Here is a 17,084-nt window from a genome sequence, read left to right on the forward strand (position 1 = left end):
AGAGAGAGGGGCCCAGGCCCATGTGGCTTCTTCTTCTCTCTCTCTCTCTTTTTACATATATTTTTTTGGGGATTTTTTTATTAGTTTTTGTTTCAATTTTTTTAATGTGCTTGAAAATAAAAAATATGTGTCAACAACTACCCCTTTTGAATGTAGCATCGAAGAGGTTTCATTCAAGGACATAAGACACTTAAATTATTTTGGCGGTAGAGAGACCCTGGGTGGATAGGTACGTATCGGGTCGATGAAAAGGACTCATAATTATAGAAGCGCGTCTTGTCAATAAGAGGAAGAAAAAAAGACCCCATGCTATAGAAGCATGCCGTGTCATAAGAAAAATGAAAGACCCCGGGCTACAGAAGCATGCCGTGTCATGAGAAGAAGGAAAGATTTTGGACTACAGAAGCACGCTGTGTCATAAGAAAAAAGAAGACACCCCAAGCTACAGAAGCACACCGTGTCATAAGAAGAAGGAAAGAAGAGACCCCGGGCTACAAAAGCACGCCGTGTCATAAAAAAATGAAAGAAGAGACCCCGGGCTACAAAAGCACGTTGTGTCATAAGAAGAAGGAAAGAAGAGACCCGGGCTACAAAAGCACGCTGTGTCATAAGATGAAGGAAGAGACCCCAGGCTATAGAAGCACGCTGTGTCAAGAAGCAAAAGAGACCTTGGGCTACAAAAGCACACCGTGTCATTAGAAGAAAGAAGAGACCTCGGGCTACAGAAGCATGCCGTGTCATTAGAAGAAAGAAGAGCCCTCGGGCTACAGAAGCACGCCGTGTCATAGGAAGAAGAAAAAGGAGGCCTCACCGCGTAACAACGGGTTTTGACCGGGTTGAAAATGCATGATTTGAGGAAAACTAATGAACCTTTGTAGATGACATAGTTTAAGGTTGACCATGAACCTTTTGAAAAATCGCAGTTTAGGTAGATAGACTCATGAACATTTTAAAAGCATGGTTTAAGGACAAACTCATGAACCGTGTGGTTTCAAGATGGACTCACAAACCTTTGGGGATGACATGGTTTAAGGCTAACCATGAACCTTTGATTTTAGGGAAGTACTTGCTAACTCCTTGAAATTGCATGGTTTCACTGAGGAATCTTGTCAAACTCAACTGGAGCAAATGTCATTAGAGACGTCATCAAAAGACATATTGCAATATTGCAGTATTAGTTGAACAAGCTAATTGAGCTTAGTTTAACCGCCTTAGAAAAACATTTGATGTCAATCAGCATCATGCGGCGCAAAATTGTCATCTTCTTAGGGATATATTATTAATCATCAAATTCTTTGGGAGTCACGTTCTTATCAGAATGACTATGACTCGTGAAAAAGACTCATTAAGCATGCCACACTAGAGCTTCTTAGTAAGAAAGGGCTTCTCACACACTCTCGATAAGATGGCTGCTTGATCCCATCCATTCACGTGGGAGATAATTGGTTGCTAAGGGTATCTCACATAACCATGTCGAAGGCTTCTAGAAACATTTGCAATGAGCACAATCTGATTGATAAAAAGGTCTTTTAAAAGGATTGTAATATAGATTTGGTCATGGGTACGCAAAGGGATTATTGCTTTGGGGTTAATAAATGAACATTTGTCGTTATCTTCATCGGGTTTACAAGTTGAGAACTTGGAAGATAAGACAAGATAGAATTACCTCCACTCCTTCAAGCAGTAGCTTCTTTGTGGCATTCTCATTTTCACTCAAACCATCCCAATCAGAAGAGACTTTGGAAGAGGGTTGTAAGGTTGGTTTGGGAGAGGCTCGAAAGGCTTAAAATTTTCAAGAAGGTTTTTAAGAGTTGGTGATCATCACGGCATCGTGATCAAGTCACTTGATCTTTCGAAATCATTTGGCTTTTGAAACATAGCGCATCTCGAAAGTCCCTTGATTAATCATTTCTGCAATGGAGCTTTGCTCCTTTTTCTAATTTCCTTTGCACTTGTGATGATGATTTTGTTTTTTTTTACGCAGGTACTTGGACTTTGATAATTTTTCTTCACATAAGATGCAGCCTTTTGGCTCTTTTTCTTGATGGGCATTGGCCTTGCTTTTACCAGGCACATTGCTTTTTCATGCCCCCTAGTTTGTCGAACTCTTTTTGAACTTTTGGAGCTCTTATGACTTTCGAGATGCTTTTCACATTTTCTTGTGACTGCCAATTGTATTTGGTCAATTCTTATGTCTTACCCTAGTGAAGGGAGATGATTACTGTTTGGAGTTCAGAAATGAATAATTAGGCCCAAATTGGTTAAAGCAATGGGTATTAGTGTTTGGGTAGAGAGCAAATGCTCTTCTTCACCTTGGGATGAGTCAAGCTCTAATGAAAATTCCTCTGAAGCTATCACCAGAAGATTGATGCAAGTGAAGGTAATAGAATATTCTCAATCTTTCGCACTACAACACGACTGTAACCCCCTATGTTGCCTCAATGTAGGGTCCTTCTCGACACGGGTACTTTGAAGGATCATCTTTATTCACCCCAAAGGGGTAGCAAGAGATTAATGCAACTCTTGGGATTGATGAATGAAACACCTTTATCATTTCAATCTATGTGCTCAATGTGAATGAATCCTTCGCCCTAAGAGAATGTCGCTTTTCACTCAACTCTCAAAAGTGTTTGAAGGATGCGTTTTGAAATGGCTTACCTTTCTTCATCCTAAGCACTTCTTGTTTGGCATGGTTAATGTTTCACTTTTCACTTTGCTGAGACCATCTAAGTAGATCAATCTCCATAGGGTAATTTGATCCGAAATGAATAACCAACAAAACGAGAAAACAATTTTGAGATAAAATGGATGCTTAAAAAGTTTGTAGAATTTTTTTTATTCATTTTCGTGCTTGTCTCTAGAAAAGCACCAAAGGTTCCTTTTTTGTTTTTGTTTTTGTTTTGTTTTTTGTTTTGTTGCTTTTTTTTAAAAAAAAATATTTTTTGTAAATTACAAGAACTCATCCTTATATTCTCGGATTTCCTCGTCCTTGCAAAACAATCAAACTTGGGAGCATGTGGAGGCTCAGGCCTTAGTGACCATCATAGGACTAGTTTGATATGCTTTCACATGTTCTTAATAAAACATGCATCTATTTTATCAAATGAGGAAAGATAAGGCCGTATTACAACACACACCACCCTCAACCAATGGCTTAAGATCAGGGATGACCACAGTTCATGCTACAAGCAACATAAACAAGAAAGAAATAACAACAGGATCCCATGCAGGGGATTGGACATAAGACATAAAACTAAGCTGAATGAGAATCGCACTTAGTCTGGAGGGATAGCTACAACTTCGGAGGACTAGCTTCCTCACATGTTAGGGTGGTGCATATGTCGTCCTCCTCGAAAATTAAGTTCACTCACTTTGCATGATTTGGTAAGGGGTTCTGTTGCACGTTAGGTTGAACTTCCTTGAAATCAAGATGCCCCCTTCTAGCAGTTGCTGGACTTTTCATTTCAGCACATAGCAATTATCCACGTCATGCCCCCTCTCTCCCATGTGGCACTCAGGTCTTGGTCACATTGAACTCAGCGAACTTCGCGGGGTTGTCCCAAGGTACCTCCTTCGCAACCATCCTCTTTTCGAGGAGCATGGGCAATAGCTTCAACAACGGGCATGGTAATGGGGAAAATTGCCTCCGAATGGGTCTCTTGCCCTTGTCATATGCCCGGATGAGCTTCCTCGGGCCATTATAGGCTTATACGCGGGCGTTGAAGGTGGCTTAGAGAGAAACGGCTCTTGCACCAGCTCTACTTCAACCGCAATTTCTTTATCTTTTCTCGCCAAGAATTTCTTCGTGCCTCGGCAGATATCTTTCCCTCAACAATTGCCCATTCGACTCCTTCACCTACCTCGACCAGTTGTGAAAAGGTCTGGCAACTTGAGAACACTAACCCTTGGAAGTATTCAAGGGGAAATGTCTTAAGGAATAGTTGCTTCATCTCCCTCTCATTCAGGGTTCGGCTTCACTTATGAGGCCATAGTTCTCCACCTTTGCGTGAAGGCCTTAAATGACTCATTCCTCTTCTTCTCAATATGGGTCAACTCCTCCCTCGTGGGGGCGAGCTCGGTATTAAACCGGTATTGTTGCAATAACTCATTGGCTAAATCTTCCAAACTGGTGAATTCTTCGATGTCCAGCACGTGATGAACCACGTTAGGGCAATGCCTTCCAAGCTATCTTGGAACGTGTGAATAAGGAATGGCATGTTATCAGCGTAGCGAGCCATTTTTCTCAGGTAGTACCTAATGTGGGTTGTGGGGCATCCAGTTTTGTCATACTTCCTTGTGAACTCAGGCTCTTGGAAAGTCTCGGGGAAGCTTGTCTTGGTATATGGAAACAGCTTATTAGCTCCTTTTAGCTCGTAACCTTGCAAGGCGCATGGTCGTTCCTCCATTTTTGCCAAGCGTTTTTCACTTTCCTCATTTAGGCGGGGTGTTGGGTCTTCCTTTGGAGGAGGATCCAAATTGATGATGATAGGTGTGATAGAAGAGCTTCTCTAGCAATTTCCTTTCTAGAGAGATTAGCGACGTGCGTGCCCCCCGTCGACAGGGGAGCGTGTCCTAACGTCGTAGGAGTGGATGTTCTAGTGATGGCTACAACGGGGGGCTCCTTAAGCTTCTGGCTAATTTCAAGCATCATCGCAGTGAGTTGGGCTAGCTGGTCCTCCATCTTGGCCATGCGCACGTTGGTGTCCTCATTCTCCATTCTAATTTTGCGCTCGTGCGAATTGGGGATCTCCGCTTTGTTGTGTCGACGATCGGCATAGGACAATTGATCGGCTAGTGCCTGATGCAAGAGTAGATAAACATATATAAGTAGAGTAATAATCAGGCGGTCGGCCCACGGCAAAGATCTAATCGCCCAAACTTGCTCGTTTCATTGAAAGCCAGGTTGCCACATAATGCAAGAAAAAACATGAGAAAACCCCTAAACAACAAAGCTACTTCGAAGACGGAAAGACACTCTCCTAACTCCCAATTTTCAACATTGAGACTTGAGACAAACTCCTTAATACTGCAATGCATACGAGTGTGGTCTTGCTACATATTGCACTTGACTCAATCTAACTAATGAGGACAGCTTCCGCTCGTGGCACCCCCACTAACTCGGGTCAACTTCGAGGCACGCTCCTCGGCTTCCTCAAGCTTCCTTTTAAGGTGCTTTATCTTGGTTCGGTGGGTGATCTTCAATGGCACTTTAGGAATCTTTGGGCAGAGGCTCTCCTTTAGGGGCATAAATGATGCGAAGCTCGGGTACCCCCATTATATGCTGACAAAAGTTACGACCAACCTAATTTGTCATGGACCGACCAAAACAAGAAGGCAAAATAAGTAAAATGCGAAGAAAAGAATTTGAAAAACTTGCCCTACTCATGAGTAGCAATGCCAATGACATAGACATGCGCATGGATGGTGGTTTAATTTCTATTCTAGACGGCCCAAAATGGAGCCACGGGATCACATGACTGAATCAACAAACTCATGGCTAGGTTGTGTTACCCATGACTCCAACTTCGTCAAAGAATCGACCCGTGTCGCATGCTTGCAGACCAGGGTGGGGACCTCTGACATCAAGAAAGAAATTTCGGGGTTGAGATTGTGAAAGCTAGTACGAGCACCTAGTAGGGGTGAATAGGTGCGAAAACAACTTTTCGCAAAGTAAAGTATATGATTTCGCTTTTAAACCAACTCTGTTTAGTAATAGATTATGAAAAGGAAATTAGACTCTAACAATCAAATAGAGTTACGATCAAAGTAAAAGAGCTTAGGGAAGATAATAAGAACACATGGTTTATAGTGGTTCGGCTTAATTCAAGCCTACGCCCACTCTTCCGCATTGACAGTCCACCGGCTGGATTTCACTAAGAACCAAAAGAGTTGTTACAATATAGCTCTTCCTTGATTCCATAGTGTAGAGACTTTGCTACACTTCCTCAAGGTTTCACAAAAGTATAAACTCTCTTTTGAATACAAGTTTTCGCTCAACAATTGAATTGACTAAGAACAAGGAGTTTCAGAATTTGGAATTGTTCTATCGCGCACACACTCAAATAATTGGAAACATCTTCCTTATATACTCCTCCATGCCTTCATACCCATTGGCACTTACCAAAGGAGTTCTTCTAATCTACTCATTGGACATAATCAATTTAGGGAGATTTCGAGTCATTTAAGGAATATGACGATAGCCCACCAATCTTGCTCGCCCATACAATCAGGATCTAGGTTTCCATAAGTAGAACCTTTCAAGTATGCTTCGCCAATCAACGGTTTCAAATTATCCGAATTGAAATCAAAACGAATAATAGATTTAGATATGCTATATCCAGCCAAGAGATCTTCTTCAGTCGATAAAATCAAATCCTTAACGAAATACTTAGTTCTGGATAAGTCTTCTTCGATGGTCTAGAAACTGTCAATGAGGATAAACTTTGAGTCTTAAGTCTGGTGGTTCGGCGATCTTCGGACTTTGACTAAAGAGTCGCAAGTCTTCATACTAGACGATGGATATGTTTTGTCGGTTTCAAAACACGCAAGGAAGTTTTCTCCAACAATCTCCCCCTTTTTGATGGTGACAAAACTTTCTTGCAGATTTTGATATTTTTGACCTACAAAACAATACTCAAGCAAACATGGATATCTCACAAAAGATAATTGACTTAGTAAAGATAGCATTAAATTTGCATCCACAGGAAATAAGTTAGTCTTGTAAATAAACAACTATCTTTGCAATGAAACACCAATAGTGCTTAAAATAAACAAACGATCAAATGATCCATCAAACGATCCAAATCCAGTCACAACCAAACAACCAAACAAAAGTAAAAAGTCATTCAAAAAGTAAGGTCAAACGAGAGTCAAGTTTCAAATCTGCACCATCTCTCCCCCTTTTTGTCAACATTAAAAAAAAAAGGTAGAGACAAAAAGATAATGGAATTATGGATGCCTAGGAACGCGAACAAGTTGGAAATCTCCCATTGACTGGACAATCCCTTTCAGCTTTTTTAAATCCTCCTTCAGTTGAGCCACATCTTCACCATTGGCATTTGCTTGAACTTGAAGAGTAAGGGAATGAACTTGATCATGCAAGGAAATTGAAGAGGCTTGACCTGCATTTTGCAAGTTCTGAACTTCGCATCCCAGGGCATAAATTTGGCCTTGCATCTCCATAAGAACATCAAGCACTTTGCGAAAGTCTGTTGAATTTTTAGTCTGAGTACTGGCCTCTACATGATCAGTAGGAGTATTTGCAAATGATGGTAAGCCAATAAGATTACTCATATTTGGCGATGAAACCTCATGACCTTCCTCTAGGAATTGAGAGGCATAGATGTCTTCTGGATTTGCAGGTGAACGACTAACACCTTCATTGGGAACATCAATTGAAGATGTACCTCTTTTTCAGCACCTCCCCCTGTTTTAATGCCCTCAAGAGGTGAGAAGTATGCTTCATGCTATGTTTCCTCTTGTTCACCTCTCCCTTCTTCTTATTCTGCAATCCTTTCTTCCTCTGCTTCTTTTTGCATTGAATCTCTCTCTCCACTCTTTTCCTCTTCTTCTTCTTCTTTGACTCGATCCTCTCTCTCCTCTGTCTTTGGAACAACACTTTGTAGATTTCTTAGTGCAAGAGCGGAAATGGTAATATCATCCTCATCCTCTTCATCCTCCAGAACAAGTGCTCTTCTATTCTTGGATGGAGCTATCATGGGCTCCTTCCCTTTTCGTTTTGCAACTGAAGAACCTTGGTGAGACTTGACAGGGGTTTTCTCTTTCGATCGCTCCAAAACCTTGTCTAGCTCTTTCAAACGTATTTTAGAAATCATTTTCAATCCCACCATCATTTGATCACATGATCGAACACTAAAATCCTGGGAGGCTGAATATCGAAATGTTTGAAAAGCTTTGTAACAAGCGCTGAGTACGGTAGTTGCCCTTTGTCTTTCGCCATTGTTCTGTACATGTGAAACATGATTGTGTGAGGCAGAGAGAACTTCTTGCCAGCATTGATGGCATACATCAGCTTTGCTTATGAGTTAGAGATGTTGGTCTTCGAAGTTGACTTGGGTCTGAGGCAATTGATCATGATCTTGTGAAGCAGAATGTTAGAAGCATTCATCCTCAAGTATGAAATTCTTCCTTCAGCCATTCCATCCCAAACAAGCTCCACCGTCATATGACCAACAGACACATTAATCGATTGGAATGCCCCTCGCTCTACTCCAATCACATCCGCCAATATATCCATGTCAACGATATAGTCCTGATCTCGAACACTAAACGAAAATCTATTTGCATCCAAGAAACTTAGATTAGAATAGAAGTAAGTAGTAAGTTCTGGATATGCCTCTATCGTCTTAGAATAAAAACGCTCAAGCTGAAGTCGAGTGAATTTCTCTCGCAGCTTCACATTCAAAGAGTCAAGAAAATCAAAGTCTACACTTCTCGGATTGATCACCCCTCTTTTTAGCAACTTAGAGTAAAGTCGCTTGTGTTCCTTTGAGCGAAACAAATATGTCTTTTTGCTTTGAATATTTGCCCCGACACCCATTCTAGGCTTGAAATGAGTGTACATTTTGTCATCATCATTCCCATCAGGCTGACTAAGACCTCCAACATGTGGATCACTAGGGATATTCGCAAATGCTCGATCTGCCGACCCCGTAGGAGCAATCTCCAATCGTTCCATTGTTCGCAAAAAGTGGGTTTCATTTCGATACCCTTTATCTTTAAAAAATTCATCGATATAGTTCAAGGGAGTGCCTCCATTCTTCAAAGTAGAGTAAAGCTTAAAGATAAAGGCGGGCTTTTGAGATCTTATGGGTTCTGCGCCTTCAATGATTTCTTCCTCCGCTCTTTGATCAATATCTTGAGGTCTAGCTTGAGAAGATTGACGCGGTTGAGAATGTTGTGGGCTCTGTTGCTCTCTTGGGGATTCTTCTTCCTCGGTGAGGTCAAAATGTGTCGGACCCTCACGCATGTGTTGTGGTCCCCTATTCGCGATCCTTGAATACTTTCTTTGGGATGCCATTCTCACAGTCTTTGAAAGATTTCCAAACTCGATTTGCGAAAAAAGGTGAGAACTTTGAAGATTAAACTAGAGAGTAAAAGTAAGAAAGCGAAGGTCTGTGCTTTTTAGGGTTTGTGAGGAAGACAATCAGTACATAAAGCAGTTGAAAAGAGGCATACGGAATGACATAAAAGGTAAAATAGAAAATACCTTTTCAAATATAACTGCCTTTTTGAAAGAATAGATAACCGTCTTTTCAAAAATAACTCATTTTTCGAAAAGGAATGATTGCAATAATTGTGAAAACTGGGGAAGATAATCGTACCTTTTCGAGATTAATAACATCAATCAATTACAGATTAATAGATAATTGTACCTTTTCGAGATTTTATCAGTGAGGTAAATTAAAAAACTTACAGTCATAAATCTTGAACTTTTGAGTTTGAATATCATTAGACTTTCATCCCTAAGTCTGAACTTCTTTAGACTTTAAGATATTGAGTCTGGAACGAATACGCTTGAATTGAATTTTCTCCAAAGGCTTTGTGAAGATGTCCGCTAGTTGATTCTTTGAGTCAATGAATTGAATCGAGACTTCTCCATTTTGAACATGATCTCTAATGAAATGATGTCGAATCTCTATATGCTTTGCTCTCGAATGAAGAATTGGATTCTTGGTGAGGTTAATCGCACTGGTATTGTCACATTTGATTTAAGTGCATGAGTCTTTGATTTCCAAAGTCTCTTAGTTGTTGCTTTATCCACAAGATTTGTGAATAACAACTTTCAAGAGTCACATATTTTGCTTCTGCAGTAGAAAGAGCTATGGTACTTTGCTTCCTCGAAAACCAAGATACTGTTATGTTCCCAAGTAATTGACAAGTGCCCGATGTGCTCTTCCTATCAACTTTGCATCCTGCTAGGTCTCAAGGTCTCGAATATTAAAGTCTCATTCTTTAGGATACTCCAAGAAGTAGATGCAACGTATTTGATAATGCGTTTTGCAGCACTTAAATGAGATTCTTTAGGATCTGATTGAAATCTGGCACAAATACAAACACTAAAGAAAATGTCAGGTCTAGAAGTAGTAAGATAAAGAAGTGAACCAATGATACTCTTGTATAGCTTCTGGTCAACTTTCTTTCCTCCCTCATCTTTGTCCAGCTTCGAGGAACTTGACATTGGTATGTCAATCTTTTTGCAATTCTCCAAGCCAAACTTTTTAACAAGTTCTTTAGCATATTTTTCTTGGTGAATGAAAATTCCTTCCTTCAATTGTTTTACTTGAAGTCCGAGAAAGAAGGATAATTCACCCATCATGCTAATTTCAAACTCATCCTACATAGTCTTAGAGAATTTCTTGCATAGATTTTCATTAGGAGATCCAAAAATAATATCATCAACATAACGGCTTCACCCGATAGGCTAGTTATCTCGTGAGTAGCCATCTTAGAGAAGAGCACTATAGGTGCGTTGATAAAAATACCCAACTTATCCAATAAAAAATAGAACATGAAAATAGGATGTTAAAGCAGCTCCTTTTGGTGGAGATGGAGTCCGCACAAAGAAGAAGGGTAGTGTTCTTGGCGTGCTCGAGAAGTTGGAGAAGGTGGAGGGGCATAAAGTCAAATAAAATATCCATATTCATCATGTCTTGGTCCTACAAGCCCACATGTTCATCCCCTTTGTCCCCCAATATACTTTCTTGCATAATAATTCCCATAAACCACCAATTTGATGCCAAAAGTTACAGCCACATACAAGCCTCCAAATTTCACAACTTCGGACTTCAATTTCTTCACCAATTCTCCAATTTGATGTCCAATTTTGTTGAAGAAGAAGCCCACACAATTTTCATAATTTCCCTTCACCGAATAGCTCACTAAGGAGGCCAAACATCCACTCAATTTGGCCCCTCTGAAATTCCTTTCGTTTCCGAATCGTCCGAATTGATTTTCCGTAAAAATCCCAAACTCACTGAAAATTCTTCGAAGGATGAGTCAACGTTCTAAAATAAATTGTGACATGATAGAACTTTCAATTTCTGAAATCGGGTTCAAATTCGCGGTTAATTTCAATCTGATGCGATTTTAGCTTTTAGGAATTTTTAGTGCAATTGATCTATGGTTGATTATTTTCAAGCCACATTGTACATCTTTGACTCATTGGTGACTTTTGGTTATCTTGAAAATCTCAAAGTTTTAAATATGGACACATGGTACAAAAACGACAGAAAAATTGGTCTAGTGCCGATCGACGAGAATTTTGCAATCAGGTGGAATCACCCAAGTTTTGATCACATATATTAGTCAAATCGACCCATCTCCGATCTTTGATCGATTTTGATTGTGCCGTAATGACCCTTATAGATTAGGATGATCGAGCAGTCGATTATTGGTCGAATTCTCAAGTCTATTGCGTTAAAATTCCTTAATGGCTTCACTTGATAGGTTAGTTATCTCGTGAGTGGCCAACTCAGAGAAAAGAACTATAGGCGCGTCGATGAAAAGCCCAATTTATTCAATCAAAAAATAGAATATGAAAATCAGGATATCACAACTAGATTGATGCCTAAGCTCTTGAAACCTTCGAAGATGTCGGCCTTGGCGAGATCGGAGAGGGCAGACTCCCTCATGAAAGCGAAGGTAGGGTGACCGAACTTATCACTCGCTTCCACGATGAACTTTTCGATGTATCTAGTGCCTCCGATCACGAGGACTTTGCTCTTTTTGCCATCTCGAGGGTTTTCTCACGGCGGAGGCATGGTCTTTCCCGGCTAGCTGGCTTTGTCTCGTGTTGCAACTGTTGGCATGCATCAAGATGAGTCGTCCTTTTATTTTGATTCCGAAAGGGCATATTCGGTGTAAATTTGACTTTCCGCCCCCATCATCCTTTACTTGGAAAATTAGTGTTTGCAAAGTGGATCAAGAAAGAGAGAAGCAAATTAGATACAAAGTACCAACCTATCGATTTTGTCTAATTTGACCAATGATGTGAATTTTTTTTGAAATATGAACAACTTAATTTACTAAACATGAGAAATTCTAAATTCAAGTTTTTAATATAGAATCGGTTGTTGTGTTAACAAACCTCCGTAAAGTTTAAAAAGAAATCAATCACGAAATTAAATAATTAAAATCTCTTTGCTAAAGACAGAAGTTAGTAGTTACTTTATGACAAAAAAAAAGTTATTTTATCTTTCTTCATTAGATATTGTTGACATTGTGCCTAGTTCGTGTACTTTCGACCTTTATAAAAGGTTGTGAGACCGAGAGTTGAAGTAGGAAGCCGAAGAAATAGCATTCTCAATGAGAAAGTTCATAATATTATTATTCTTTGGAATCCAACTCTTGGGATAATGTTATCCATCAATTTCATCCAATTACAACTTTCAAAATTAAACAAAAATTTCAATAATAAGTCTGGCTAGTTGAAAGTTCTTTTTAAATCATAAAATTCGTGAAATCTAGTGGACAATGACTACACCAAAGTGGCCGATGCTGAGTATTGTATGCCATCTTTCAAGCCGAGGAGGAAAGGATATTAGAAAAAATACCAAGCACAAACACTACGAATGCAACGTGTGATATTCTAAAAAAATCCTACAAAGGCTATTATCGTGTCAAATAGATGTGGCTTCAAACATTTCAAGGTAATTTTGAGTCTTTACACATGAATGATTCTAAATCAATCTCGACATGTTTTGATTGTGTACAAACTATCATTAACCAATTGTGGGTTAACAGTGAAAAACTTCAAGAAGTACGAGTGGTTGGAGTCTTAATTGAAAGATTTGACTAGTTGTTGTAACAGCTGAAGAATGGCAAGATGTGACAACCATGACGTTGGAGTGATTGATGGGTTCATTATATTTGCATGAGCAAAGAATGAATTAAAAGTCCATCAGTTCAAATCCTAAGCAAGCTTTGTAGAGTCAAGTCAGTCAACCAAGCTGCAGAGGGAAGAGGTGGCGGAGGTACTTGAGATAGAGGTGGAAATTCAAATTCCACCAAAAATATATATAACACACGACAAATCAAAACTCAAGTATTCTAAGTGCAACAAATTCAAACATTACAAATCCGAATGCCAAGTAAAGATGTGGTACAAGTATGTAGAATAAGCGCACACCATCGATGCTGACGAAAACATAATGTTAGTGTGCAAGAAGGATGACTCAAGTGTCATGGGCCGAGAGTTTCCTTGGCCTCAGAGCGACCCGTGGGCGCCTAGCGAGCGGAATTCGCCAGGCCAACCTTCATTCTTTAGCTGTTCCACAAACGATACAGTGAATGATTCTTCGTGCGAAATCCCACCATGCCTAGCTTCGCTCAGGCATATAGTCCATCGAATGAGACAGTAGTTCTCTTTAGGCACAACAACTGGTTTCGGCCTGCCATGGCCTCGTCAGGAGAGCGGCATCAGCTCCCGATCAGTTTGTGCACGGGATGCCTACCCCATCTTCAGAGCTCCTAAATGATATAATCATTCTATCCTAGAATTCCTAGCACCAACCGTCTTGACGCCACTCCCACGGACCAGTTGTGTTCTACCCTTCTACCTCACACTCTTCACCAGATAACCCCAAGTACCACTCACAAGTGTCACGAGTACAGGAGGATTCATGGACCGTGACACAAGCACGTGGGCAGCAACATCTATTATTGACATTTGTGCTTCGCATGTCCTCAAACTAGGAGGTTGTCCATGCCATGAGATGATTAGCGGGAGCCGCATTTCACACTTGAATCTTGAGAAGCAGCATCCCCTATTATTTACTATTCAAGCTGATGTGAGAAATTTACGGTCGGTTTCGAAATCAGACAAACTGATCAAGGTACTGATTTGTGGTTGTGCATTTGACATCGGGGTAGAGCTTTGAAGCTTCCACTCTGAACGATGGCTCAATCTCAAAGTTGTTTTGATCTCCTTTCACGAAAATCGAATGAAATATGGCCAACATGACATTGAGTGGAAATGCTACCTCTGCAATATGACCAAGACAAGTAGACTAATCGAAGCTTGAGAACAGAGAGGATTTCATGTGATTAAATCTAATACAAAAGCATCCCTAACCTTGAATGTTATTCAAAACTTGCTCCTTTGGAACATACACCCTCTCCAGGGTCTTGCCGATCTTCCTCTCCCACAAAGACACCAGCTCATTAAAAGAGAAGATGTTGTCAGGAAGTCTGATGTAGAGAGTTTTGTTCGAGGTCCTAGGATCATCCACGGCTTTGATGGTATAGGTGCTGATGTCATCCTTCTTATTAATCACTGTTTTATATCAACGGGAGAGAGTTTTAGAATTACAGAGCAATCAATCTATCTAGAGTTACTTTCAGCTCGCATCTAGTAAATAATTATCTTGATGAGCAGATTCATCAAACAATTGGCATCCATATGTTCTTTTCTCAACCACATACATCAAGATAATCTTCTTTACATGCTGAATAGGTGGCATTGTGCCAAGGTAACCCACGTGACATTCATATCATCTATTATAATTGAATTGTGAAAGATGTACAGAAATCTCAACGGCTTAAAATGCAAAGCATTTCAATAGATTGCTTCTTACCTTTTACATTTTCCATCTCTTGAGATGACAACTTTATCTCTAGGTGGAGCTGTAGCCCCAAGCTGTGCCAATGTCGGAAGGATGTAGCCCACAAAACTATTACAACACACATAGGTATGAGGGATTCCCTCAGCCTCGACAATGTGGCGAATCTTGCCCTTGATGGCAAGAATAGCTTTTATTGGCTCCACAACATGGACACTATCCATGTCATTTCCAAACATTGAAGGCAAGAATCTCTAAAAATAAACACAATGAAATAAGAAGAAACATCTTTGTTAAAAAGCAGAAAAAATTTAGAGCATATTCCCCTTAACCAAAAAACATGTATGAGTTTCGACGAAAAAAGGAAGACAAACTTATATGAGACTGAATTCAAGTTGTTTCGAAAAGTTACTATAACATAGTAGAAAGTTGTTGGGAATAACTGATTCCCTAAAATGGATTCGACACTAAATCCGTGGCATCCTAAAACTACATGGCAACCTCTAGATGCCTTACAACCTATGGAAGGGTGATGGACGTATTAATGACCTATGTTGTGGTCTTTAGACCAAAAGAAGTGTAATAGATTAATGGCCAAGCACCTAATGGGTGAATATTTTGTTGGAAACATGTTCCATGCCCATGTGAGATCAAGATTTATTTTATGAGGAAATTATGTCTTTGGCCATAAATTTTATAAGTTGGATTTTATTAATCTATGTTACAAAGTATTATAGTTTTTTTTTTAAATTAGTAACTTAGTACTTTGTATAAATAAGGATTAAGCTATTTTTTTTGGGTAATCTTGGGTCAATTAAGCTTGGGTCTTAGGCCCAAGAGTGTTGGGCCTAAGATGGCCCAAAATGGCCGGCCCATAGAGCATATGAGGAGCCGTCGACCGCACGAAGAAGGGGGGGAGAGACTGGTTTGCATGCCTCCCCCATTTGTCCTAAGAAGATGGCCAAGTGTCAAGCCATGCAAGATTAATGATGGCTAATGATAGAGGGAAGGAAATTAGGGGGAAAAGTGACTGGATGGAGCTAAAGGAACCGAGAGAGAGAGAGAGAGAGAGAGAGAGAGAGAGAGAGAGAGAGAGAGAGAGAGAGAGAGAGAGAGAGAGAGAGAGAGAGGTGTGCCGCACGGTAGAGAGAGAGAGAGAGAAGAGAAAGAGAGGAAGGAGAGGAAATGAAGAAAGGAAGAGAGGAAGGAGGAGGGCCATCCGTCGATCGTCCGCCTTGCTCACCGCCGTCCATCGCCACCGTGTCTCGCTGTTGTGCTCGCCGTTTGCTTAGTTTGGAGGCAAGTGGGATCCCTTGATCTACTCTTGCATGCTGTTCTTAGTGTGTGTGATTGAATGGTAACAATTTCGGATGTATAGAATGTGAAAAATTGAAGTTATAAGAGTGGTGCTCTAGTCTAGTGTACTGTTCTTGAGAAAAACAGCTCGACATTAGATGTTCTAGTGACTTGCATGTGATGTTCTAGTTGAATTTTGGCTTTGATCTCTAAATGAAAGTTGTAAAGGACATACTGAGGTTTAACATATTAAAATTTTAGAGAAAAAAAACAAGAATAAGTAGGTGAAATCGTGGTCCTTTGAAGATGGTTAGATCTGGAAATTTCGGTACTAGGAACAGGGGTTTTAACAGTCCATATTTAAATACCTAGGAAGAAAAATATGACTTTTATATCTTCATAAAGTATCTACCTTATGGTCTTGGCTATGTCATAGTCGAGTTTCATAGTTTTTAAAGGTCATTTGGATATTTAATCGGAAATGTTTCTAAAACTGTGCAATCTGATGTGTTCGGACTTTGTAAGTTGCAATGAGTGGACTATATCGTTTTGTATGAGGTTATTTTGGAAATATGTTCTGCATGAAATATCTCTCTTCATGTCTTCCCTACAACTTATTCAAATTTCGTAAGTTTTAAAGTTCATTTGCCTATATAACCAAAAATGTTTCAAAAACTGTGCAAGTTGAACTATTAGAATAGTAGTACTGTGATGCATGGTCTATACCGAATTATATGGGGATATTTTGGTGTAGTGTTCTTCATGAAATATCTGCCTTTATGTCTTGAATATCACAAGTTCGAATTTCATAATTTTTGAAGGTCATTTGGGTATTTAAATAACATGTTTTTTTAAAACTGAGCAAGCTGGATTGTGCGAATTTCAAAAGCTGTAATGCATGGACTATTCTGTTTTGTATGAAATTCTGGTGGTGTTGTGTTCTTCATGAGATAAATGCCTCTAGAGCTTGTCTATGATGTATTAAATTCTTAGAAATTATTAGGGCCAATCACTAAATTTTAAGAAGTGTAAATTAAAAGAAAGCATTCCGTTTCTAAAATAATAGCAATAATCTATGAGTTTGCCCCATGAATTTTATTGTTTTTAAGTGATTGAATCTTGCTGCACATGTGATGATATTTGGCATTACATATAAAACCAAAAGCTGAAATTGACCTTATAGCCATCACATCATGTGCCATGTTG

The 17,084-nt window shown here is 39.7% G+C and overlaps 1 protein-coding gene across 1 annotated transcript; it reads right to left on the reverse strand.

The window, feature by feature from the left end:
- Nucleotides 1–13,838: 13,838 nt before the first annotated feature.
- Nucleotides 13,839–14,806, reverse strand: LOC104428810 (phenylcoumaran benzylic ether reductase Pyrc5-like). The gene is made up of 3 exons (XM_039300354.1): nt 14,605–14,806; nt 14,096–14,296; nt 13,839–14,005 (listed from the first exon to the last, which is right to left on the reverse strand). The coding sequence occupies exons 1-3, from the start codon at nt 14,804–14,806 to the stop codon at nt 13,839–13,841; spliced, it is 570 nt and encodes a 189-aa protein (XP_039156288.1).
- Between the last annotated feature and the right edge of the window lie 2,278 nt (nt 14,807–17,084).

The sequence above is a fragment of the Eucalyptus grandis genome, chromosome 8, assembly GCF_016545825.1.
Source record: "Eucalyptus grandis isolate ANBG69807.140 chromosome 8, ASM1654582v1, whole genome shotgun sequence".
Classification (NCBI taxonomy): domain Eukaryota; kingdom Viridiplantae; phylum Streptophyta; class Magnoliopsida; order Myrtales; family Myrtaceae; genus Eucalyptus; species Eucalyptus grandis.

What these genes read in the sequence shown, in the direction of transcription:
- LOC104428810 (XM_039300354.1), bottom strand. Translation starts at nt 14,806, where the DNA reads ATGGATAGTGTCCATGTTGTGGAGCCAATAAAAGCTATTCTTGCCATC. An exon ending in CATCTCAAGAGATGGAAAAT is followed by an intron (nt 14,297 to 14,604) that starts GTAAAAGGTAAG and finishes GATATAAAACAG; the next exon opens with TGATTAATAAGAAGGATGAC. An exon ending in AGTTTTGAATAACATTCAAG is followed by an intron (nt 14,006 to 14,095) that starts GTTAGGGATGCT and finishes GTCATATTGCAG; the next exon opens with AGGTAGCATTTCCACTCAAT.